Genomic DNA, 24988 nt, shown 5'->3' on the forward strand with positions numbered 1-24988 from the left:
TTGTTGAGGGCATCGTTGCTGACAGTAGTGATAGTAGCAAAGAGCTCTTGATAGTGTTCTGCCCATCTTACCATCTGCATGGAATGGTCATTGATGATTTCACCATCTTTTTACTTAATAGGGACACTTTTGCTGATGGCGGGACCAAATGCCTGCTTGATCCCTTGGTACATGCCATGGATATTTCCTGTCTCTGCACATTGCTGGATTTTCCTACTAAGGTTTTTCCAGTAGGCATTAGCACATCGTCTTGTCTCTCGTTGGGCTTCATTTCTTGCTAATCTGAGTTTCTTTAGGTTACTCTGACTAGGAATCTGTTCCTAACAGCGAAGCCAACACCATGAATTCACGTCTCGTTGGCAGGTCTTCCTTGCCAGAAGAAAACATAGTCCTCTTCAACAATCTTCCCATCTTCTGCTAACTTTGTTTCTTGAAGAACCACTATGTCCACTCCTCTCTTTTTTAGCTCTCTGTTAATAATAGCTGTCTTCCTAAGATCGTTAATATCACTGAACTGATTTCCTAACCTAGGGCACATTGTCCTCATGTTCCAGCTGGCCAAAATAAGAGTTGACCATCTCTTTGTTTTTAGTTCCTGTTTACTGCTTGGTGAACTAGTGCATTCCATCTTTCAAGTATTGCTCTAGCCTTGACCACCCAATCGAGGCAAATGGACGTGGTGGATCAGCACCCTACTAGCTAGGGGCTGCCTAGCTTAGGTGGGTGGTAGTCAACCAATGAGATTTGAAGGTCTCTCCCACCGACAGAGAAAACCCCTGGCACCTGTTTCCTATGCCAATCATGTAGTGTGTACTACACACTACATAAATATTAATGTGGCTAATTAATGTAATGCTACACCTAGTCCATCTAACCCTAACCTTAACATCAGAAATCAAATACAAGCCTTTTGTAACCTTTACTTTTGTTTTTCAAGTAAAAGTAGCAGTTTTTTGTTTGCAAAGCAGTTTGCCTCAGGGGGATCAGGCAATTGTCCCCACAAGGTCAACACTATCTGAAATTCCTATCCTTGTGGGGACATTTGGACTTTACCAACATATAACAACGTGCTCTCTCTCTCTCTCTCTCTCTCGCTCTCACTCTTGCTCTCTCTCTCTTACACACACACACACACACACACACACACACACACACACACACACACACACACACGGGTCAGTGGGCTGCCCCAGAGAAGTGAATGCTGGGATGCTTAATTAGACCCTGTAGTTGATCCTAATTGGCTGCTACAGCTTGACACAGCAGTTCTCCAGACTCACAGGAGACCGAGTAGTGCCAGAGCAGATGGAGGAACACGAACTGGGATGAACAGCACACTGTTTTACCAACCTGATCACACACACACACACACACACACACACACACACACAAACCTTACTTTTGTTGGGTTTCTCCTGAATAATTCTATTAGAAATGGTACAACTGTTCAATACCTCATGCACTTTAAATGTATCCATACCCATATGGATATGGATATATAGGGTATGGCACAGGACCCTGGTGGATGCCAAGCAGCTCGTGAGTAGAAACTGTGAGATGTCCCTGTCCTCTGTAGCCTTGAGGTTGACCTTTGGCAAGTCTTAGTACCCCTCATAGCCACCCTGCCAGGGTTACGTTGAAACTATAGTAAGCAGTGTAGTTGTTGTGAAGTTTTCAGCAGATGAACTCATACGAGTCAACAGTGGAATGCACAAGATTCTGACTGCAAGAAACTCCGGGTCAACAATCAGGGTCACCTGGTTCAGTTAGCGAGATACTCCTGTATGCAGGTGTGGTGTGCTGCATACTATATTCACCCATTAGAACAAGCATGATGAAGTTTATTCATAGCACCAAGGTTAAAGCCCTTGCTAATCAGCCATTCAATCAGTCAAATCTACTCACTGCGATGAAAGATTGAGGGATATGGGATGCAAATTTTGTTAATACTTCACCACTGCCTGATGGCACTGGATGACTCAAGAAGAAGAAGTTTATCCACTTTACATTCTTTGAATTTGCAAATGGAAGATTTTAATTTTTCCTCAAATGTCCTGACCAGGGCGGCACGGTGGTGTAGTGGTTAGCACTGTTGCCTCACAGCAAGAAGGTCTTGGGTTCGAGCCCAGCAGCCAACAAGGGCCCTTCTGTGTGGAGTTTGCATGTTCTCCCCATGTCTGTTTGGGTTTCCTCTGGGTGCTCCAGTTTCCCCCACAGTCCAAAGACATGCAGGTTAGGCTAATTGGTGGCTCTAAATTGACCATAGGTGTGAATTGTTGTTTGTCTCTATGTGTCAGCACTGCGATGATCTGGTGACTTGTCCAGGGTGTACCCCACCTCTTGCCCATAGTCAACTGGGATAGACTCCAGCTTGCCTGTGACCCTGGATAAGTGGCTGCAGATAATGGATCGATGTCCCTCCATCAGACTTTTTGCTACCATGTGAGGACCAAAATGTCCTCACAAAGGTTTGTTTAAAGGTGCTAACATTTTTTTTTTAATTGTGCATGCCATTTTCCTCTGTCTCACAAGAACAATCCAATATAGACGAGATGTGATAATCTTGATGTCCTGAGGGTCACTTTTCTCCATATTGGGACTGTTTTCCTCCCTCTTGAGGTAAACAGTACTGCCCTACAGAAACAGGAATCACCCGAATGCGAGGAGCTGGAACTAATTAGCATAACTATGGAATTGTGTCACACCAAGATGGCGCTGGGTGGAAAACATTGTGACTCTGCTTCAACATCAACCTCAGAGTTTTGAGTCACAGGGATTAATTTGTGGTTGACATTCGCAAATAGATCCATGAAACAAAAGACGAATATTTATATCTTTTCTCTGTTACTGCTTTTGTGTTATTGTTTCTTTCTCTGCAAGATCAAAACATTAGGTGTATAACTCCACACTCGCTACTGTGGAGTCAAGCTCATGCACTCTAAGGTTAAGATAGCTAAGCGCTAGCTAGAATGATTTAGTTATCTGTACACAAAAATGACATGTCCTCTAACCTTGCTCTATCTTGCAGTTGCACTCACTAGGCAGGCTTTCCTTTTCTGTTCCGCTGGCAGGAGCAAGGACGCGTTATCCTAATGGGCTTCATGGGCAGCTGCCCAGGGCCTCGGCCACTAGGGGGCCTCAGAGGTAGCGAGATCGGAAAATATGAAACGATATTTTCAGAAGTTTTGATCATATTGATGACATTTTTGATGCATTTCGCCACCCGTAAGGATGCCCACCTTGTCCCATCGCATAAATCACCCGTCATTGTCAATATGATCACTGTCCACCATGTCTTCACATGCTACGCCAGCTTGAGTTCAATGATTTAATTAATGACTTCGCTTTCCAGAAAAGTAGGAAAGTGCCCTTGTAAGTTGACCCATGGCTGTCAAACTGAATGCGCAAAGCTGTGTGCCACTGCTGTTTGGGACATTACGTGTGTGAAAGGATGAAATGTTTCACATAGACTAACATTTTGAGATTTATTTCTGAGAAGCAAGATATTTTTCTTTCTTTGTTATCGCTCTTTGTTTTCACAAGTTAAAAGTCGCCTGGATTCCAAAATGAAAATGAACGGTTATATACCAAATGAATGTTCTTGTTCTGAATACTAAAGAAACTGTTGTAGGCCTAGGTTATGTTCTTGACATGTTGTTCATTGACTCACTCATTCAAAGGCTTCTTGAGGCTAAACTTTAGTTAACCAGACTTGTTAACCGTGATGTCTGATGGATTTTTTCACCATGCAATTGCCTATTTCACCATTGCTTTTTCTCGATTAAATAGGTGTTGATGGATATAAAGTTTTATCGTTCAATAGTATTTCTAATTGTGCCACTGTCATTATTTAAGTTTCTGTGTCTAGTTAGACAGGCATGTCTGAGGGGGTGAATTTGCTGAGCGCAGTTGACAACAGGCGGGGGTGGGGCCTCAGGGAGGTGTCTGCCCAGGGCCTCGGCAAGGGTTAACGCGGCCCTGGGCGGGAGAGCCGAGTCCACCATGTTCGGCCACGTCGAATTGTTTTGGTTAAAAGTAGGTCAAACATGCCCCACAGTGGTCACGTGATATCGCTGCTCGCTTGCTTCAGCAATCTCCAGAATCGTAAAATGCGGGATGCTTTTTATCTCAGCAAAACATTTGCACACTGGATACATGGTGTGTATGTGTGCAGCAGCGCAACATCTCGTAACTCCAACAGCAATAGAACATTTTGCCCAGAATTCAACTTTGCAGTCTGAATCTTTAAGTATTTTCCAATAGCAATACTAATATTTTCATTTATAGTTATAATTAATGTTGTGAAACATCCAGAAAACAAGTTAGTTCCTGTTATCACTGACTTTCAAAGCACTGACACTGGAGACTCCTTCCATAAATGAGAAATACACACTAAATTGTCAAATATTACACACATTTTATAATCTGTTTGGCAAGTGTGCTCCATGTGGCTCCAACTCACTCCCTGTGTGTGTGTGTGTGTGTGTGTGTGTGTGTGTGTGTGTGTGTGTGTGTGTGTGTGTGTGTGTGTGATAAATCATATAGGTTATTTTCATATACCTAATACAAGTCTCTCGTTATGAGAACATACGTATGCCCTGGTGTGCTGATTAGGACGAGTGTGATTAATTAGTGCTATACTGAGGTGCGTTATCGCCTAATTAAGCAGAATATCTGCTGAGAGATAACTGCAGGAAACGGAAATGTGGCACATCAAAAAGTCCAACATTTTGAATTTCATTACCTGGGACAAGAATAGAATGCTTAGTGTTATTCCAGGCAGAGCTTACCTTATCAGGATACGGATATGAGCTAGATGAAGTGCATGAAGCTCATATTATGGAATATTACTACTATAATAATCTTCAATTCTAATAGTAGGCATATCAAACACTCACTGGCCGTGCTGTGAAAATTGTGCATGCAGACGCTCATCTAAGTTTCCAAATCTGTCATTGCTTAACTCTTGAATATTTTCTATCATCAATACAAGCATTAAAAAGCTTATAATCTCTGCTTTCCAAAGAAATGTATCTGGTTAAGATCTGTTCAGTACTTTGGGAGTAACAGCAGGTTGAAGTCGGTACAACAGAGTAAAAACTCTGCTCGCATGACATTGGGAAACTGCCAGTGCTTTTCTTTTTGAGTCACAGGAAAGTGGTCAGGTTCTCTCTCTTCTGATCGGTTTCTGACTGGATTACTCGTGAATATCAATCAGATAACTTTTATTGGGATGTTCTCTCACTCTCAGTGTTTCTGATGAAGGATTCAGCAAAATTTTCCATCTGCTAGTTTTGATGTTATGATTCACGGGAGACTTTGAAGTGAGTTCTCATAGATTTACCAACTTATTTTTTCAAATGAAACTGATTCATGTAAATAAATAACTTTTTAGAATATAACTGTAGTCGTGGGGCGGCATGGTGGTGTAGTGGTTAGCGCTGTCGCCTCACAGCAAGAAGGTCCGGGTTCAAGCCCCGTGGCCGGCAAGGGCCTTTCTGTGTGGAGTTTGCATGTTCTCCCCGTGTCCGCGTGGGTTTCCTCCGGGTGCTCCGGTTTCCCCCACAGTCCAAAGACATGCAGGTTAGGTTAACTGGTGACTCTAAATTGACCGTAGGTGTGAATGTGAGTGTGAATGGTTGTCTGTGTCTATGTGTCAGCCCTGTGATGACCTGGCGACTTGTCCAGGGTGTACCCTGCCTTTTGCCCGTAGTCAGCTGGGATAGGCTCCAGCTTGCCTGCGACCCTGTAGAACAGGATAAAGTGGCTAGAGATAATGAGATGAGATGAATGTCAATTCAGTTAATGTGAATTGTTTATTGGATGTGGATCAGACAGTTTTTGCTAGGCTTGCCTTGAAAGCTGTGAATATTACAAGTTATATTCTTTCATATAAACACTACCAGGCCCTACTTAGAAATACAAAGGCCTATAGAGCACAAAGAGGGGATTAGAAATAATCTTTTATTACTTTTTTATTGAGTGTACCAATTTAACGTTTTTAACAAATTAACACAAATTAAATATCTCATCTCATTATCTCTAGCCGCTTTATCCTTCTACAGGGTCGCAGGCAAGCTGGAGCCTATCCCAGCTGACTATGGGCGAAAGGCGGGGTACACCCTGGACAAGTCGCCAGGTCATCACAGGGCTGACACATAGACACAGACAACCATTCACACTCACATTCACACCTACGGTCAATTTAGAGTCACCAGTTAACCTAACCTGCATGTCTTTGGACTGTGGGGGAACCCGGAGCACCCGGAGGAAACCCACGCGGACACGGGGAGAACATGCAAACTCCGCACAGAAAGGCCCTCACCGGCCATGGGGCTCGAACCCAGGACCTTCTTTCTGTGAGGCGACAGCGCTAACCACTACACCACCGTCCCGCCCAAATTAAATATGAATTTGCATAATTTGTTTTTGCTAGGTTTCCAAACTTTGTATTCCGTATAAAATCATTTATGTGCCTGCCAATTTCCATGGAAATATCTTGAAAAATAGAAAAGCTATTAAGAAAAAAAACATTTGATCTCCTTGGTTAATGTGGCCCATTTTGGACCATGTGATCCTCATACAGAATATTACAGCCGTTTTCTAAAAATTAAGCCTTTTTTTTCAATCTTTGATTTGTAATATCTCAAGAACAGATAAACATATTTTATTTCTGTAAAAAGTATGCTGTTCCACATTCAATTCTGAATTCAATGAGACCAGTTTCAAGCAGTCAGAAAGTCTGGATTTGTGTTATATATAAAATGACATCTCAGACAGTAACACAACTTCAACTCACAGGTTTATTTTAACAGACTTGTTCTAATGTCATTGTTTCTATAGTAACAGCTCATTCGCAGGGAGAGACCTGTACACCAGACGCGCCATATAGATGAATAAAAAACATGTAATCTTTGATGTACGAGCAGATATTTACATGGAAGAAGCCTCTAGTATCAGTGCTTTGTAACAGTTAGGACCTCGTCATTGGTTATTTTCCTATAACAGCATAACACAGAGTGTTTTATTTAATATAGCATATTAAATGTTTGGTGTGTGTGTATGTGTGTGTGTTTAACAGATCATCCAGGATAGGATATACACCTACACCTCGAGAAGCATGCTGATGTGGAACTCTCTCCCCGGTGGACTCTATACACTTCCTCGGTTCTCCTCATATCCCACCCTTTTCCCCTTTTACTACAGACTCCTAGGTGAGTGAGTGTGTGTGTGTGTGCCTGTTGACACGAATCGCTGTGTGTTCATGTCATTGATTTTCATCAGAGTGTGTGTCAGGTAACTGCCTCTGTGTGCAAGTGTGTGTGTGTGTGTGTGTGTGTGTGTGTGTGTGTGTGTGTGTGTGTGTGTGTGTGTGTGTGTGAGAAAGAGAGAGAGAGAGAGAGAGAGAGAGAGAGAAGAAGAGAGAAAAATGCCACAGACCTGTCTCTCCTGAGTATCTTCAGCGCCGAGCTGTAAAAGTCTGTCGCAGCAAAAATGAAACCATAACTCAGACGGATGCCAAGCTGTCTCCGAGCGTGTGTGTGTGTGTGTGTGTGTGTGTGTGTGTGTATGAGAGAGAGAGAAAGAGTGTGTATACCTGAGTTTGTGTAAAACAAAGATGTATCTTTACCTCCATAACTACATCACACAAGATAGTGTTTTACATGTAACTCGATTGTAGACACTTTTTTAGTGTGTGTGAACTGAGAATGTGTTCAGTGTCTTGCAAAAGTATTCATCCCCCTTGATGTTTGTCCTGTTTTGTCGCATTACACGCTGGAATTAAAATGGATTTTTGGAGGGTTAGCACCATTCGATTTACACAGCATGCCTACCACTTTAAAAGTGCAAACTGTTGTTTTATTGTGACACAAACAATAATTAAGATGAAAAAACAGAAATCTGGAGTGTGCACCCCCTTTCGTATGAAACCCCTAAATAAGAGCTGGTCCAACCAATTCACTTCATAAGTCACATAATTAGTTGATTAAGATCCACCTGTGTGCAATCAAAGTGTCACATGATATGTCACATGATGTCTATATAAATAAATCAACCTGTTCTGGAAGGACCCTGACTCTGCTATACTGCTAAGCAAGCAACATGAAAACCAAGGAGCCTCCAAACAGGTCAGAGACAGAGTTGTGGAGAAGTATAGATCAGGATTGGGTTATAAAAAAATATCCCAAACTTTGAATATCCCACAGAGCACCATTAAATCCATTATAGCAAAATGGAAAGAATATGGCACCACGACAAACCTGACAAGAGAAGGCCGCCCACCAAAACTCACAGACCGGGCAAGGAGGGCATTGATCAGAGATGCAGCAAAGACACCAAAGATAACACTGAAGGAGCTGCAAAGATCCACAGCGGAGATGGGAGCATCTGTCCATAGGACCACTTTAAGCCGTACACTCCACAGAGTGGGTGGGGCTTTATGGAAGAGTGGCCAGGGAAAAAAAATCATTGCTTAAAGAAAACCCGTTTGGAGTTTGCCTAACAGCATGTGGCAGACTCCCCAAACACATGGAAGAAGATTCTCTGCTCAGATGAGGCTAAAATTTATCTTTTTGGCCATCATGGGAAATGTCATGTGTAGTACAAACCTATCACCATTCCTACAGTGAAGCATGGTGGTGGCAGCATCATGCTGTGGGGATGTTTTTGATCTGCAGGGACAGGAAAGCTGGTCAGGACTAAAGGAATGATGGATGGCACTAAATACAGGGCAATTCTGGAGGAAAACCTGTTTGAGTCAGCCAGAGGTTTGAGACTGGGATGAAGGTTCACGTTCAAGCAGGACAATGACCCTAAACATACTGCTAATGCTGCACTGGAGTGGTTTAAAGGGAAACATTTAAATGTCTTGGAATGGCCTAATCAAAGCCCAGACCTCAATCCAATTGAGAATCTGTGGCATAACTGGAAGATTGCTGTACACCAACACAACCCATCTAACTTGAAGGAGTTGGAAGAGTTTTGCCTTGAGGAATGGGCAAAAATCCCAGTGGCTCGATGTGCTAAGCTACAGTAATAGAGACATATCCCAAGAGACTTGCAGCTGTAATTGCAGCAAAAGGTGGCTCTACAAAGTATTGACTTTGGGGGGAATACCTATGCACACTCCAGATTTCTTGTTTTTTCATCTTAATTATTGTTTGTGTCACAGTAAAACAATTCTCACCTTTAAAGTGGTAGGCATGTTGTTTAAATCAAATGGTGCTCAACCCCCACAAATCCATTTTAATTCCAGCTTGTAATGCGACAAAACACAAAGGGGGATGAATACTTTTGCAAGACACTGTATAGTTGTGTGTATTGGTGTGTGTGTGTGTCAGTGTTCAAGCTGTCACTGTGCTCCATCTCTGAGTTGTAAATCTGTAGCGCTGCTCTGATAGATGACCTGTTTCTCCTGTGGCAGCGACACTGTTAGTCTCACTTTCCATAATTCTGATGACGCTGCAGGAATGGCTCTGCGCGCTGATATACGCCCATGCTCCGCCTTCGTAAATCTGTCAGGGTTTACACCGTAGCACGCACTTCTCATGCAACACACACTCTCAAATCTATGACACGTGCAGTGAAGGTTTCAGGGTTTTTTTTTTATTATTTTATTTTAATCTAAACAGAAACATCCTAATCCAGAGAAAGACCCTTTAGGTGTTGTTTGTTTTGACCTGGAACGACGAGGCTAATTTTGCAAACACCTATCATTTAGCATTTTTTAACTCGGCGCGTCTAAATCCTCACTCTTACCTCAAACTGTGTAAAGAGGTTTCATCATTTTCAGCAAACTTGCTTAGGCAGCATATTTCTGTACTGCATAAAATATTTTTAAAATGTATAGCTATAGAGCTGTTGAACTAAAACACACCAGTTGTAGCATTAATAGCAATAGCATGTCAGCGCTAAATCTTATTTTCCTCTGAACGTATTTTGGTATCAGATTGACGTAGCTGCTCAGTGTTCACATGTGTTTATGAAACTGTTTATGTACAAATAATTGCTGAATTATTATTTCATCTATAAGTAAAGTTGTTTTTCATAGGGCAAACTTACGTAAAAATCGGCAAAGGTTTTGCTGATTTTCATTGTATTCATGTGCGTATGTTGATAAGCACTAATCAGGAGTAAATTGTCAAGCATTTTCCAAAAACTCCATAAAAGGCAAAACTGCATAAAGACAAAATGTGCAATATGCGCTATATCTTCCAGTAATGCAGCTTAGCCATTGCAGTAACTCATTTTCCTGTTATAGGGCACCATTACTTTTGTCCTTAACCCAATATCTATTCTCATTAACCTTAATTTACAGCTTTGTTTTGGACCACTTTCTTTCAAATCATTAGGAATGACAAAGCAATGCCTTTCACTAAACATTATTAAAATTTTTTGAAATGAACATGGTTTCGATTTAAATTTGAAAATCTGCAAAGCAAATCGCAACAATGATACAATTTAAAACCAATCAATTGAGATCCATATTATGTAATTTTAAAAAATGTTTTCTAAACTGGATTTTCATAAATACCACATGCAACGTTTACACACCTCGAAACAACTTACGAAGAAATTAATTCATATCCAGTGCGATAAATAACGCTTGCTGTTTACGCAATGTCAAGCAACTTGATATCTGGTTTCTTTCATTTCTAGCTAGCTAGATTAGCATTGTGACTAGCTAAATGTCTCCGCTGATCGACTACATTTGAAAAAAATTGAGAAAATTGGCTAAACCGATTTTCTCATCATGCTAACCTTAGCTAGTCATAACATTAAATACATGTTACAAGTGACTTATTATACATCTGCGATATCCAATTATACTATAATTATACTGTAATGTGTTATACCGGTATATCCTACTTCAAAGACTTCTTTCGCACTAATAATCAAACCTCATCTTTTTTTTTCTTGGAAGTTTTAATTACTTTGTAATCATTTTATCACGTTATCTTTCGTGTGTCCTGGGAAAGTGAACTTGATGTAGCTTTATAACGCCTGTCAAATAATACTACTGAGAGTACATTTATATTGTTTGTGCCTTTGGGAACAAAACTTTACTGTCAGCATCTTGATGCTCTGTTGATAAAACTGCTCACCAGGGAGCCAGAGATGGAGAAAGTGGTACACGGTTGGAGTGTGTAGCTTTAATGGGACCTGTGTGTTGCTATGACGATAGGGATACATGATATTCATGAAAGAGTGTATTAATGCTGGGGTTTTAATTTAGAATTTTGCATATGTGTGCATGTGTGTCTTCAGGTAAAACTCCGCAGCAGGAGTTCACAGCTGTTATTCAGGCAGTAGCTCCTCTTCAGTCTCCTCAGCAGCCCATCCTCAAACTCATTATTGCTGTTGCCAAGTCCAAGTTCTGTGCACAGGTGAGTGCGTGTGTTTGTGTGTGTGTGTGTGTGTGTGTGTGTGTGTGTGTGTGTATCAATTCTGGATTCTGATTGGTCAGAAGGTGTTGACTGATTTTCTATAATGGCAGACATTTTAACATCGCCACCTACAGCACTGGAGAACACGTACACAACAGCCAAAACAAAAATGTAGGCAAAATGCAAGCTTAGTTTTTTCTGTATACTGTATACTGTAGGTGCTAAAGAAGGCAACTGGACTTACTTGGAATCCTTGAAGATGTTTCACCTCTCATCTGAAAGGCTTCTCCAGTTCTGTCTGACTAGTGGGGAGTTCCAGGCATTTATCCTCTAGTGGACCAAAAGCAACCCTAATGAGAGTCGTTGAGATCATATGGGTCATTGACCATATCAGCCATCCTGTAGGTTGTTAGGGTCACTGGAGGCTGGGTGTGAACAGTGTTAGCAGCCTAGAGGGTCGTTAGGGTGACCTGTGGGTCGTTGGCTCTCTCTGCTATCATGTGAGTCACTCAGTGCGTTTGCATGCACATCCAAATCGAGCTACTGTCTGTAATCGAGTTAAGGGTCCCAGCAGGGGTGCCAGAGAAATCCAATCCTATATGCACACAAGGAAATCGAGCTATTGTGTGAGGTACATTGTGCACCCGAGCCACAGGTGGCGCTACACGCCCCATCGTGTTGGTACACTTCCGGTTGTCGTCATGAAGAAGAGCTATTCAAGAGTATAAACAAAGTTATCAGCAGTGTTGCCAGATACTGCTGATGTTTTCCAGCCCAAAACATGTTCAAATCGGCCAAAATGCACTTAAAACCACCCAATCTGGCAACACTGGCAGTTCCGTGTTCACAAGTTCCGTGCTCAAGCTGTTAGGCTTGCTCTAACAGACTGTATGGCTACAAACTGTCCTGCGCAGACCACTGTTTTGTAAGACAACTTATTTTGCACAATGATATATTTTTCTAAAGTCCATTTTTTGCTTACAAAAAAATATATTTTTTGCTTACAATTTAACTTATGTCTTAAAAAACACACAAAAAGTTAAATTGTTGTTTTTATTGACATTCTTCAGATGTTGGACATATATAAAAATCTCCTTCTCACCCCCGGCGGGGGGGGGTGGTATCCATGTCATCCTCAAGCTCGGGTCCTCTACCAGAGGCCTGGGAGTTTGAGGGTTCTGCGCAGTATCTTCGATGTTCCTAGGACTGCGCTCTTCTGGACTGAGGCTTCAGATGTTGTTCCTGGGATTTGCTGGAGCCACTCTCCCAGTTTGGGGGTTACTGCCCCAAGTGCCCCCACTACCACGGGGACCACGCAACCCTTGACCTTCCACATCCGTTCCAGCTGCTCTTTCAACCCTTGATACTTCTCAAGTTTCTCATGTTCCTTCTTCCTGATGTTGGCGTCAGCTGGGATCGCCACATCTATCACCACCACCCTCTTCTGCTCTTTGTCCACCACTACTATGTCCGGTTGGTTAGCCAGGATCTGTTTGTCAGTCTGGAAGCTGAAGTCCCACAGAACCTTGGCCCTGTTGTTCTCAGCCACCTTCTGTGGTATGGCCCATTGGGACTTGGGTACTTCTATTCCATACTGGTTGCAGATGTTCCTGTATACTATCCCAGCCACTTGGTTGTGCCTCTCCATGTACGCTGATCCAGCTAGCATCTTACACCCTGCTACTATGTGCTGGACTGTTTCAGGGGCTTCTTTGCACAGTCTGCATCTTGGGTCTGATCTACTCTGGTAGATCCTGGCCTCTATGGCTCTTGTGCTTATGGCCTGTTCTTGTGCTGCCATGATTAGTGCCTCTGTGCTGTCTGTCAGTCCTGCATTATCCAGCCACTGGTAGGATTTCTTGATATCAGCCACTTCCTCTATCTGACGGTGGTACATGCCATGTAGGGGTTTGTCTCTCCAGGTTGTCTGTTCCTCCTCCTCCTCCTCTGCACTCTCATCAGGGTTCTGCTGCCTGAGACATTCACTTAGCAGTTCATCCTTTGGGGCCATCTTTCTGATGTATTCTCGGATTTTCGATGTTTCATCCTGGACCGTGGTCTTGATGCTCACTAGCCCTCGGCCTCCCTCTTTCCGCTTAGTGTATAGTCTCAGGGTGCTGGACTTGGGGTGGAACCCTCCATGCATGGTGAGGAGCTTTCTAGTCTTGATATCTGTGGCTTCTATCTCCTCCTTTGGCCAGTTAATGATACCAGCGGGGTATCTGATGACTGGTAGTGCATACATGTTGATGGCTCGGACCTTGTTCTTACCATTCAGCTGACTTTTCAGGACCTGCCTTACTCTCTGGAGGTATTTGGCTGTGGTTGACTTCCTTGTGGCCTCTTCATGGTTTCCATTAGCCTGTGGGATGCCAAGGTACTTGTAGCTGTCTTGGATATCACCTATGTTGCCCTCTGGTAGGCCAATCCCCTCAGTCCGGATCATCTTGCCTCTCTTTGAGACCATCCGGCCACACTTGTCCAATCCAAATGACATCCCTATGTCATCGCTGTAGATCCGGGTGGTGTGGATCAGCGAGTCTATTTCTCGCTCGTTCCTGGCATACAGCTTGATGTCATCCATGTAGAGCAGGTGGCTGATTGTTGCCCCACTACGGAATCGGTACCCGTAGCCGCTCTTCGTGATGATCCGACTGAGGGGGTTCAGGCCTATGCAGAACAGCAGTGGTGATAGCACATCTCCTTGGTATATGCCGCACTTGATGTTGACTTGGGCAATGGGTTTTGAGTTGGCCTCTAGGGTTGTCTTCCACATTTCCATTGAGTTCTGGATGAAGGTCCTTAGGTTCCTGTTGATCTTATACAGTTCCAGACATTCCAGTATCCATGTGTGTGGCATTGAGTCGTAGGCTTTCTCGTAGTCAATCCAGGCAGTGCACAGGTTGGTCTGTCTCTTCTTACAGTCTCGGGCAACTGTTCTATCAACCAGTAGCTGGTGCTTGGCTCCTCTGGTGTTACTGCCAATTCCTTTCTGTGCCTCGCTCATGTATTGAGCCACATGCTTACTCATTTTTGCCGCAATGATGCCTGACAGGGCCTTCCATGTTGTGCAGAGACAGGTAATTGGCCGGTAGTTGGATGGGATGGGTCCCTTCTGGGGGTCCTTCATGATTAGGACTGTCCTGCCTTGGGTTAGCCATTCTGGGTGGGTTCCATCCCTCAGCAGCTGGTTCATCTGTGCTGCTAGGCGTTCATGGAGTGCAGTTAGCTTCTTCAGCCAGTATGTATGGATCATATCGGGGCCTGGTGCTGTCCGGCTCTTCATCTTTGACACTCTTTCTTGGACGTCTGCCATTGAGATGGTTACTGGTTCTTGTTCTGGGAGGTTGCTGTGGTCAGCTCTTAGGTCCACTAACCATTGGGCATCGGTGTTGTGTGATGCCTTTCTTTCCCATATGTCTTTCCAGTATTTTTCCACCTCAGCTCTTGGTGGGTCTGACCGGTTGTTGTTCCCCTGCCACTGAGAGTACACCTTGGCTGGTTCAGTGGAGAACAGCTTGTTTATTCTCCTGGAATCTCCCTCCTTGGTGTATCTCTTCAACCGGGTGGCCAGAGCTGTTAGTCGCTGTTTGGCAGTTTTGAGTGCCTCTGGTATGGATAGTGAGTTGTACTTCCTGGGTGCCCCTTTATTCACCATGTTCCCTTTCTGTAGTTCAGCTAGCTGGCTAACTTCTCTCTGTGCTGCCTTTATCTTGGCCTCTAATCGTCTCTTCCATGGTGGATACTGTTTGTTATGTCCCGAGCCCACCTTGTGTCCAAGCATCTCCATGATTACTGTTGCTGTACTGTGTATCAGCTTGTTGGTCTCAGTGATGGTTCTTGTGGAGATTGTCTTCAGAGCAGCATTCACATCTACTAGCTCTTGTGTTGAGGCTGTTAGCTGTTGGGGCTTGGTACCCAATCTCTGGTTGTGGGGATGATGACATCTCCCCGCTGACCTGTCTTCCCCTTGCCGTAGCATCGTTGTTGTATTTCATTAATCTCTAGTTGTTGGATGTTGGAACACTGGGCTAATGGCTGTTTCTTTGTTAGCCTTGATTGTGGGTTTCGAAGTATCCAATGGTTCGCTGCATGTATCCCCTCTCTCTGGGATTGCTTGTATAGTAGCATTCCAGCAAATCCGTATTTTCTGTCCTCGTCCATCGATGTCTTGTTCCAGTAGCCCATTTCTCATCAGTTTGCCCTGGTTCCCTAGCAACTGACGCAGACCTTGTTGACCCGGGCGACGTCTGAGCCGGTATGACTCTATCAGTTATGTCTTCACTGTATACTGGATGATGTTTTGCCCCGACCGGGATTCAAACCCCGATCTCCTGCACCGTAGTCAGTGAGCGTTACCACTGTACTATCCAGCTGATATATATATATATATATACACACACAAATACAATGACTTGTTTATGTACACAATTCACAGCTATGCAACAGCTGTACAGATGTATTTGGTGATACAGTAAGTGAGCTAAATTTTAACAGTGCAAACAATGCCACAAAAAGAAAAGATTCATGCCGTTGTCATGATTCGTTGTCATGCCGACCGAGGCTGTTGTGTTTCCCGCTTGTGGTCTCGTCACTCGTCACTTCCAGAAGGGGCAGTGCTGGAGTAAGTAGCCCGAATACGTAGCTCAATAGGGTATACATGCACTAAGTAGCTCGGCAGAAATCGCATAATCTAGGTTGTGTAGCTCGATTCCGAGAAATCAAGTTCGGTTCAATTTCAGCCGAATTAAGGTGTATACATGGCATTTTGAACTTCAATTTCAGTCGAGCAACGGCAGAAATTCGATTCTCTCTATGTGCATGTAAATGCACTGATTGAAGTCAGCTGAGTCTTGGTGTGGATGTGTATTCAGTTTTCTGGGAAGTGTGCCAAGGACAAGGTGGTGTCTCAGACCACCTCCTCTCTTCAGTGATGGTCATTCCAGGTTGACAAAGATGGTTTCCTTTACCCCTCTTTCAAACCTTCTCTGGCTAAAATGGGTGCATTGCAGTCCTGAAACAAATATCCTTTGTTATTGAGATGAAGATAGACTGCAGAGTCCTGGTCTGAGGAACTGGGTTTCCTGTGTTGAGCCATGTGCTTGTGAAGCAGTTGTTTCATTTCCCCATTGTACAGATCTGTGCATTCCTCACTGCATTGTTTTTGGTCCAATAGAGGATAAATACCTGAAACTCCTCACTAGTCAGACAGAACCAAGGAAGCCTTTCGGATGAGAGGTGAAATGCCTTCAAGGATTTCAAGCAAGTCCAGTTGACTTCTTTAGCATCTATGGTTTACCATGACCTGGATGACTGAGAACCTTCACAGACATACCCTTGAAATACTGCTTGGGAAGATATATGTACCTCTTATTGAGACCCAATATTGAGCCCTAGTGGGTACATTAGTGTAGATTATACCTTCGGGGACAGAAATGAACTCCGACTGTACCCTTATTCCTGTCAGCATTCATCAAAAACAAGCTGTAGGTTGTTGTTGTTGTTGTTGTTGTTGTTTTGTCTTATTACATTCAAAAGAGAGAAAAAAGCAAAGGCTGGTGGGCAAATTGCTGTTTATAAATAATGTAAGTGAGAATAGGAGCTAACTTGAACAACATTAACTGTAACTAGACATGGATAAAAACATTAAAAAAATGTAATCTCAACTGGCAAATGGTTGTGGTACAGTACAAGAGGAGTTTTATTGCATATGGGGAAGCCATGGCCTAATGGTTAGAGAAGCAGCTTTGGGACCAAAAGGTTGCTGGTTCAATTCCCTGGACCAGCAGAAATGGTTAAAAATGCCCTTGAGCAAAGCGTCTAACTCAAAACTGCTCCCCAGGCTGCTCTGCATATGTTGTACATTGCTCTGGATAAGAGTGTCTGCTAAATGCCGTTAATGTAATATGTAAACATGCCAATGTTTTTTTATATATATAATGGCCTTGGTTATTTACAGATCATCGTGTTGTGGAACTGTGACAAACCTTCACCTCCCAGAAGCAAATGGCCATCCATTAACGTCCCTCTGACCATCATTGAGGAAGAGAGAAAGGTACATGAAAATAAGATGACAATTTTGATACTGTGTTTGTGACAGAATTAAGGTATTCGAAACATGTCCATGTCCAAGCTCGCTACAATCTACCTTAAGCGAAAATTCACAGGAGAAATGCTTTCTCTCCAATAAGAACCCAAAAGTCCGACAGAAAGCAAGTTGAAGACACTAATCTGATCCCTAGCTTGTGTTGGGTTGAAACAGGACCAGTAGATTTATTGATCTGCTGCTGTGGTCGGGCTCGGAGGAACACCGGCTTCTCTGTTCTTCGGCCTTTCACTGTGTGTTGTTGTGTTTGTAGATTTTTAATAAACTGACCTTTACCTCCAACTTTATATTACATCCTCTCAGGGGATGTGCCATGTCATGTGCGTATAGATATTCTGGGGTTTCTATTCTCTTCCTGCTCTTTCTTTCTGCTTACATCACATCTTCTCATGGTGGTCCAGACACAAAATGTGGTTTCAATACATAGTTTTTGGGGCGAAACCAAAAATCTAGGCAAAATAAACCAAATAAAACAACAAACACTGGAAACTAGGAAGTGGGAAAATGCCAATGTGAAGTCTAGGGAACCACTGGGGAAATTCGGCAAATAAATAAATACCTGGCGACCATGCAGGGAAAACAAGAGCATATAAATAGACAAACTAGAACAAAGATAACAAGCAGCAGGTGAGATTAATTAGTAACCATGGTAACAGTGGCAGGAAACAATATTCATAACCATATAAGGAAAGAAATGAACAAATCAAGACAGACAGATGGCATGCAAAGCATAATAGGACAACAGAGACAGAATCAAATTAGATGTGACACCCTACACTCTTATCCCCACCTTGGACTTTTCACTGTTTTGCGCAAGCCAAATGTTCCCAGGAAACGATGACTATATTAGGAAAAAGAGGGATGAACAGTTAAAGATAGTGTACAAAGTGTAGTGGGTCAATCCAAGAGGACTTTGGATCCTTTGGACCCTGTAAACCTGTCCTCATATTGTACTGTTCACTACTTTGTGGGAACCAAATATCTGCAGGAAACAATGGCCATATAAGGAAAGTAATGAGCAAAATGGGACACAAAAGATGTACAGAGGATTGGGCAATGGGTCATCAGAAACAAAATCAAAGCAGGTTTGTTGCGCTACAATCCTGTCCCCGCTTTGAACTTTTCACTACCTTGAAGGAACCAAATTTCCTTAGGAAATAATGAGCATATAAAGAAAGTGAGCAGCAAAACTGATCATGTGGTATAGGAGTCTTGACAAATGGGTTATCAGGGATAAAATCAAAGCAAATATCATGTCTTATGGTCCTATCCCCATACTTGACTTTTCACTACTTTGTGGGAACCAAATGTCCCCAGGCAACCTTGACCATATAAGGACAATAGAAGAACAAATCAGGACAGAAAGTGTACAAAGCATAGTGGGACAACAAAGACAGAATCAAGGGTTCTTACAAGCCTGTCCCCACTTTGGATTTTCGCCACTTTGTATAAGTTAAATGCCACACAGGAAATGATCACCATAAAAAAGGGCAAATGATGACTATATAAGGAACATGAGGGACAAAATTGGGCAGATGGTGTCAGGATAGGTCAGCAGAAATAGAGCTGATATGATGTCCTGCAGTCGTTCTCCACTTTGGACATTTCCAGGAAATGCTGGCCATATTAGGAAAAAGAGGAACAAATCAGGATGGTGTACAAAAGACGAGTCAACCCTTCAATCTGGTCCCTATTTTGGACCCTTCACTACTTTGTAGGAATTAAATGTCCTCCAGGAAACAATGGCCATATAAAAAGCAAGAACAGGAAACAATGACGATATAAGAAACTTGAGGGACAAAATAGGGCTGAGTATTGAAGGATGGGTCAACAGAGATTTGACACCTTATCATCTCTGCACTCTGGGAACCAAATTTCCCCAGGAAACAATGACCATCCATTCATTATCCATAACCACTTATCCTGTGCAGGGTCGCAGGCAAGCTGACTATGGGTGAGAAGTGGGGTACACCCTAGACAAGTCACCAAATCATCACAGGGCTGACACATAGAGACAAACAACCATTCACACTTACATTCATAGCCACCAATAGAGATCTTACATGTGACGTCACAGCCGATCCAGATTGTGACAGACGCCATCTTGTAGGTCAAACGCCATATTCCGCCTTCTACTTCTAGTTCTACTTCTGCTTTTACTTCTACCTTTTCTTCTGGAAAACCCTACTATATACAATTCTACTACAACGGCTGCGGCTACAAGCTCTCCCTACCTGTGCACGTTTTTTATGTTTTTGGTGTGTATTTTTGCGTGTTGTTCGTCTGTACCGGACTTCAATATCCACTACAACCGTATGGACTTACTGGACATTGGTTTCCAGCAGAAAATGACGGTTTGTAGCGATTTCCATCGCATGCACAACATTCCGGACGAGAAAAAAAAAAAAACATTCCGGACGAGACCAGATTGCGAGACCAGCGGGGTCTCCGTGGATTGTTATTGGAAGCAAAGCGAAGGAGGTGGTGCCGGGAGCCGAAGCAAAAGCGAGGCTACAGGCAGAGCCGGCCTGTTGACTAAGCTCAGAAAACAGCTACTCAAACCTCCACTGCCAAGCTTCTACCTCTCCAATGCCAGATCCATGTAAACAACACGGACGATTTGGAATTACCTTATTCTATTCTATAATCGGCTGGTCAGTGCTATACTCAATACTTAAGTGACTTACCCATCCAGTGAGGATCATTTTCTTGTTTACAAGATGCCACATCTGAGTCTCTGACAAATCCTGAATTTCTGTAAAGAAAACTGTCCAGAGATTTATAAGCACGCAGTGCTTCACCACTGAACAGCGAGGGAAAGTTGATGAGGTAATCATACACGTCCGGGTATTCCGCTGGCAGTTCAAAATCCGGTCATGAAAACTCCGTCTGGAAAGCCATAAGGGTCACAAATCTGTAGATCGTTTATTTTAGACATATATCTAGTTATCTGTTCATTAGAAAAATGAGCCGTGTAGTCCGTCGGTTGAAATTGATCCATTCTGTACACGAGTGCAGCAGTATTCAGCGGTGTTTTTGACCGACACAATGGCGGTTGTGTACTTTCCGGTCACGTGACTGCAAGATCTCTATTAGCCTAACTTGGATGTCTTTGGACTGTGGGGGGAAACAGAGCACCCAGAGGAAATCCACGCAGACACTGGAAGAACATACAAACTCCACACAGAAAGGCCCCTATCAGCAACTGGGCTTGAACCCAGAGCCTTCTTGCTGTGAGGTGACAGTGCTAACCACTACACCACCATGCTGAAACAATGACCATACAAGCAAAATGAGGGGCAAATCAGGAAACAGGATGTACAGATTATTGAGGGAGCATAGAAGCTAAAAATATATTCAGAAGTGAAGATGGTTGGACACAGAAATAGCCAGGTTTTGATGGACAGTTCATATCTGAAGTCTTGATAGATTGACTATAAACATCTTGTGGCCTTCCTTCCTTCCTTCCTTCCTTCCTTCTAGATCAGATCATATCTACCCTTTATGGGTAATATCTAGAGATCAGTTTAACCAAATGTTCTGATTACTTGGCTCCAGGAAGTCACACCGCAACCAAAGTATCTTTTTCAGAAGTGGCAATAGCTCTGCTAGAGTATAGTAGTAAGGCAAAAAAGGGTTTTAATTTATGCAAATGTCTGTATATTAGGCTTTCTCTATGGGTTTTTCATTCAGCTTCCAAAGCTCTAAGAAAGAGGGCAAAAAGCAAAATGCTAGTTATCAATGCCAGCATTAAATTAAGCCAAGTCTTAATTGAGGTACATATATTTTAAAAATTAGCACATCCAAAAGGTCAAACACTGATAAACTGATGTTCCCCTGGATCCTCAAATGTTTTATTTCTTGCTTTTAGACTTTGACAGGCTCAAAAGGTCACGTTCCTTGTCTTTGGCTGTAACATGAGTGATAATAGGAATTAACTTGTTTCATGGGGGTTCAACAGTCTCAAGAGTGTTTTTTAAAAATGGTGTGAAAAATAGAGAACGTCCTGCGAACAGTAGTTCTATGGGTGGAAACGATTTGATGAGGAAGAGTGTAACCAGAGGGCTGCGGTAACTCAAATAACCAATCTTTACATCTGTGGTGAGCAGAAAAGCAAGTCTGAATGTACAGTATGTCGATACCTTCAGGTGGATGGGCTACAATGTTCTGTGGAAGATGACATCAAGACCAAGTCAGCCATGAACAAGAACCTAAGCATAATAACAGGAAACAGGACAAAGATTAGAAAAACCTCGCCGGGTTTTTTTCCAAGCTGTCAGAGCTAGCTAATCAAATAAAAACTCCCTTCAGGTCCACATAAAGTAAATGTATTAAGGTTAAACAAATCTTTTAAATGAAGCTGTTTAAATGACTCGGATTCTCTAATTAAGCATCAATACTGTAATTAGGGAAGCATTTGCCTGAAGCCCTTATTGACCAACATGATTGAACATCTGCTCATCATAACGAGCCTACTGGATCAATAGCTCAGTTTCTCCTCATACTCCTGGATTCCTGCCCACTAACAAAACACTTAAACATCACGACGTTAAAGGTGCAATAAGCAAAATTTAAAAGTATCCCTTCTTCTTCAGTTAGCACTTTGTCTTGATCAGGGTCATGAGACTGTTCCAGGACTGGTTTTGGGATGTTGAAGAAACTCCGAGAACTTACCGTAAACCAGGAGAACATGCAAGACCTCCATACAGACAGAAACAGAAGCTGTACGATAAAGATTCAAACGTGCGTTTCACTCTGAAGTGGTTCACAGTTTGCCACATTATACAGTATGATTTTTCACATGACTGAGACAAAGGATGGAAACAGATGCTTTGATCATGAGGGCAATGCCTAAACAAGGTGGAGATGGATTTGTTTTTAGCCTGACAGGAGAAGTGAAAGGGTGATAACTGGAGGATTTTTTTAGATTGCTGTTGAAATTTAAATGTGTTGTCACTCATGTTTTTGCCTGCCTTTGTTTCCTCAGACGATGAGCGGACGTTTTTTCCCTCATGATGTCATCAGGACTGATGCCGTGCTCAGCCTGGATGAGGACTCGGTTCTGTCCACAAATGAGGTAAAGCTCTAACACCTGAAAGCAAAAAGTGTGTTTATAATCAAACGGGTGAACAAAACAAAACATCCGGCAAAGTTCTGGTCAAAGAACAGGCAAGAGTTCAGGCGATTAGCAGACAGGATACCCGGGGCGAAAGAAGAACTTATTTAGAGGGTATGTGGGTGATTGAAACTCAATCAGTAATCAGGTGAGTATGAACATGACAGTGAAATTGTGTGTTAGGTAGGATTCATAGTCTGTAGCTGCCATGTATGGTATATAAGCCATAGTGCACTCTGGGAAATGAGTTTGACATTGTTTCCAGTGTGACTATCAACAGATAAAAAGTATTATGTGCCGTTTATCAATAAATAATTAATAAATAATTGGTAAAATGCTGTTGTATAAGAGGAATGAAACACTATAACTTGCTGTGATTGGAAAATAAGAGTAACTCCTCTGAATGTCATATCACGTGATACCATCCCATCGTTGATTATTTTCCTTATAACTGCGTTCCATCAAGCATTTTATTTCTGCTTTGCGGCATAAACATTTCCATTTTAACAATGAGATGAAGTAAGAAACATTCAACATCACTGATATTTCTGTCCCTCAGAAATATCAGTGATGTTGAATATTTACCCATAGATTTCTTAAATATGTTTGTCCAAAGAAATTTTTCCCATAAATTTTTGGATAAATACATGAAAATGTGCAGTGTTAATCCCGCCTCGAATCATAACCATAAATGTTGTATATATTTTTAATATAACTTATAAGGTGAATAAATAAAACAAAGCCCAACCTAACAAAAAAAACCCCACACTAATCCTTCCTTTTTCTTCTTTCAGATTTTCTGCTAATCAGCTTACTTACTTCCCGTGGACGTCTTTGTTATGCGGAGTGCGCTGGCCCTCCATTGTTGTCGTGTTTTGTGTTTGTGCACACACTTTGTTAATGTCAATTCGCTCTCCTCAGATTCAATTAGCACAGGCGTGATATTTACACGGTGCGGGATCAGCGGGCTGCTGGATTTGCTTTTAATTGCTCTTGGCTGTATAATTTAATAAGACAATAATGCGTGTCTAAGAAGGAGACGGTAAGATGGATAGAAAGGGAGGGAAAGAGGGTGAAGGACCAGGAAGGATGAAAAGGAGAGTGTGCTTCTTTATACAGTGTTAGTGACACTTCCTTGCAGTAAAGGTCCGTTCTTGTTTAAGAGAACCTCTTCTGTCTTAGGTGAGGTGCCAATATTTATGACATGTATCATGATACATAGTTCCTGATTATGAAACAAAACCAGCGAGGAAGCCGGTATTATTATACTTGAGTATATTATACTCCGCATGCCATAGTTCTTCTATGGGTTCTTTGGATAGTTAAGGATCCTAAGCTCCATTTTAGAACCTTTCTGATAGATAAGTACTGAGTTTTATGGTTCTGCATTGAACCTGTATTTATTTATCAAGAGACACAACCAAGGACCCCTCAAGGCTTCTAGGTTTAACCCTTTTTTACCTTAAGAGTGTATCACTGGGCTGTGGTTCTAACTGGAACCTTATACTATGTGAATGTGAAAATCTCGTTGTAAAGTTCAACATAAACTTATTAAGGGTTCCACATACATAGGGTTCTAGAGTTAATGTTTTCTCCAAGAGGATGTTTTGTTGTTGATTTGATTCAATAAAGAGACTTTTTATCCATTTATAGCTATGGTGTGGAATGTTATAGTAGCTATAAACAGTCTGCACCAATCTGTCCTTCTTTTCTCATTCTTGACGGTAAGAAAAAAACCCGCAACTGCGAAACCACACAGTGTAAGTTTTCAAACTTGACCTCTGTCTGTGACTGACAGTGAGAGGTCTTTCCTAAATAGTGATATGAACTTCACTCTATCAACATCTACATGCTTCTTTTTTAACATACCACATGTGCCATAGAAGTCCCTACTTAAGATGTTACGAAAGAAATAATGCATTAGAATGAGCGTATGAAAGCTAGACGGCCTTTCGATTTCATAAAATCAGTGAAATTTAGCTCCCTCTGAAATTTGGTCATTGTGATATATGTTTATTTCGGCAATATCTCAAAAAAATATCAGGCTATTCTGTGGCTGGGAAGTTATTTAATTTGAGCGGATTCCCAAGCAAATAATGTGCATGAAATCGCTCGCTTCGCACAGTCAAGCAGACAGAGGACGTCCGTGTGCGCATGCGCAGGTTTACCTTCTTCTTCTTCTTCTTTTGGGTTTTACAGCAGCTGGCATCCACAGTGTTGCATTACTGCCATCTACAGGTTTACCTTTGAGCGTGCACTGACAGTTCCATCATTCTGTCGCTAAACGAACAACTGATCACACCGAGGTGCTTGCTGACCACTGATATTTATTAATTTGGTCATGCATTTCCTTTCCTTCATATATAACATAATGTCTTT

General features: G+C 42.4%; 1 protein-coding gene across 1 annotated transcript in view; it reads left to right on the forward strand.

The window, feature by feature from the left end:
* Positions 1-24988, forward strand: part of LOC132881451 (exostosin-1) — a 417070-nt gene that overhangs the window by 385756 nt on the left and 6326 nt on the right. The window contains exons 5-8 of the mRNA XM_060913916.1: positions 7082-7214; positions 11269-11387; positions 17347-17442; positions 22481-22570. Coding sequence (XP_060769899.1) covers positions 7082-7214; positions 11269-11387; positions 17347-17442; positions 22481-22570 — 438 coding nt within the window. The remainder of the gene's footprint in view (positions 1-7081; positions 7215-11268; positions 11388-17346; positions 17443-22480; positions 22571-24988) is intronic.

Source organism: Neoarius graeffei, chromosome 2 (assembly GCF_027579695.1).
Source record: "Neoarius graeffei isolate fNeoGra1 chromosome 2, fNeoGra1.pri, whole genome shotgun sequence".
Classification (NCBI taxonomy): Eukaryota; Metazoa; Chordata; class Actinopteri; order Siluriformes; family Ariidae; genus Neoarius; species Neoarius graeffei.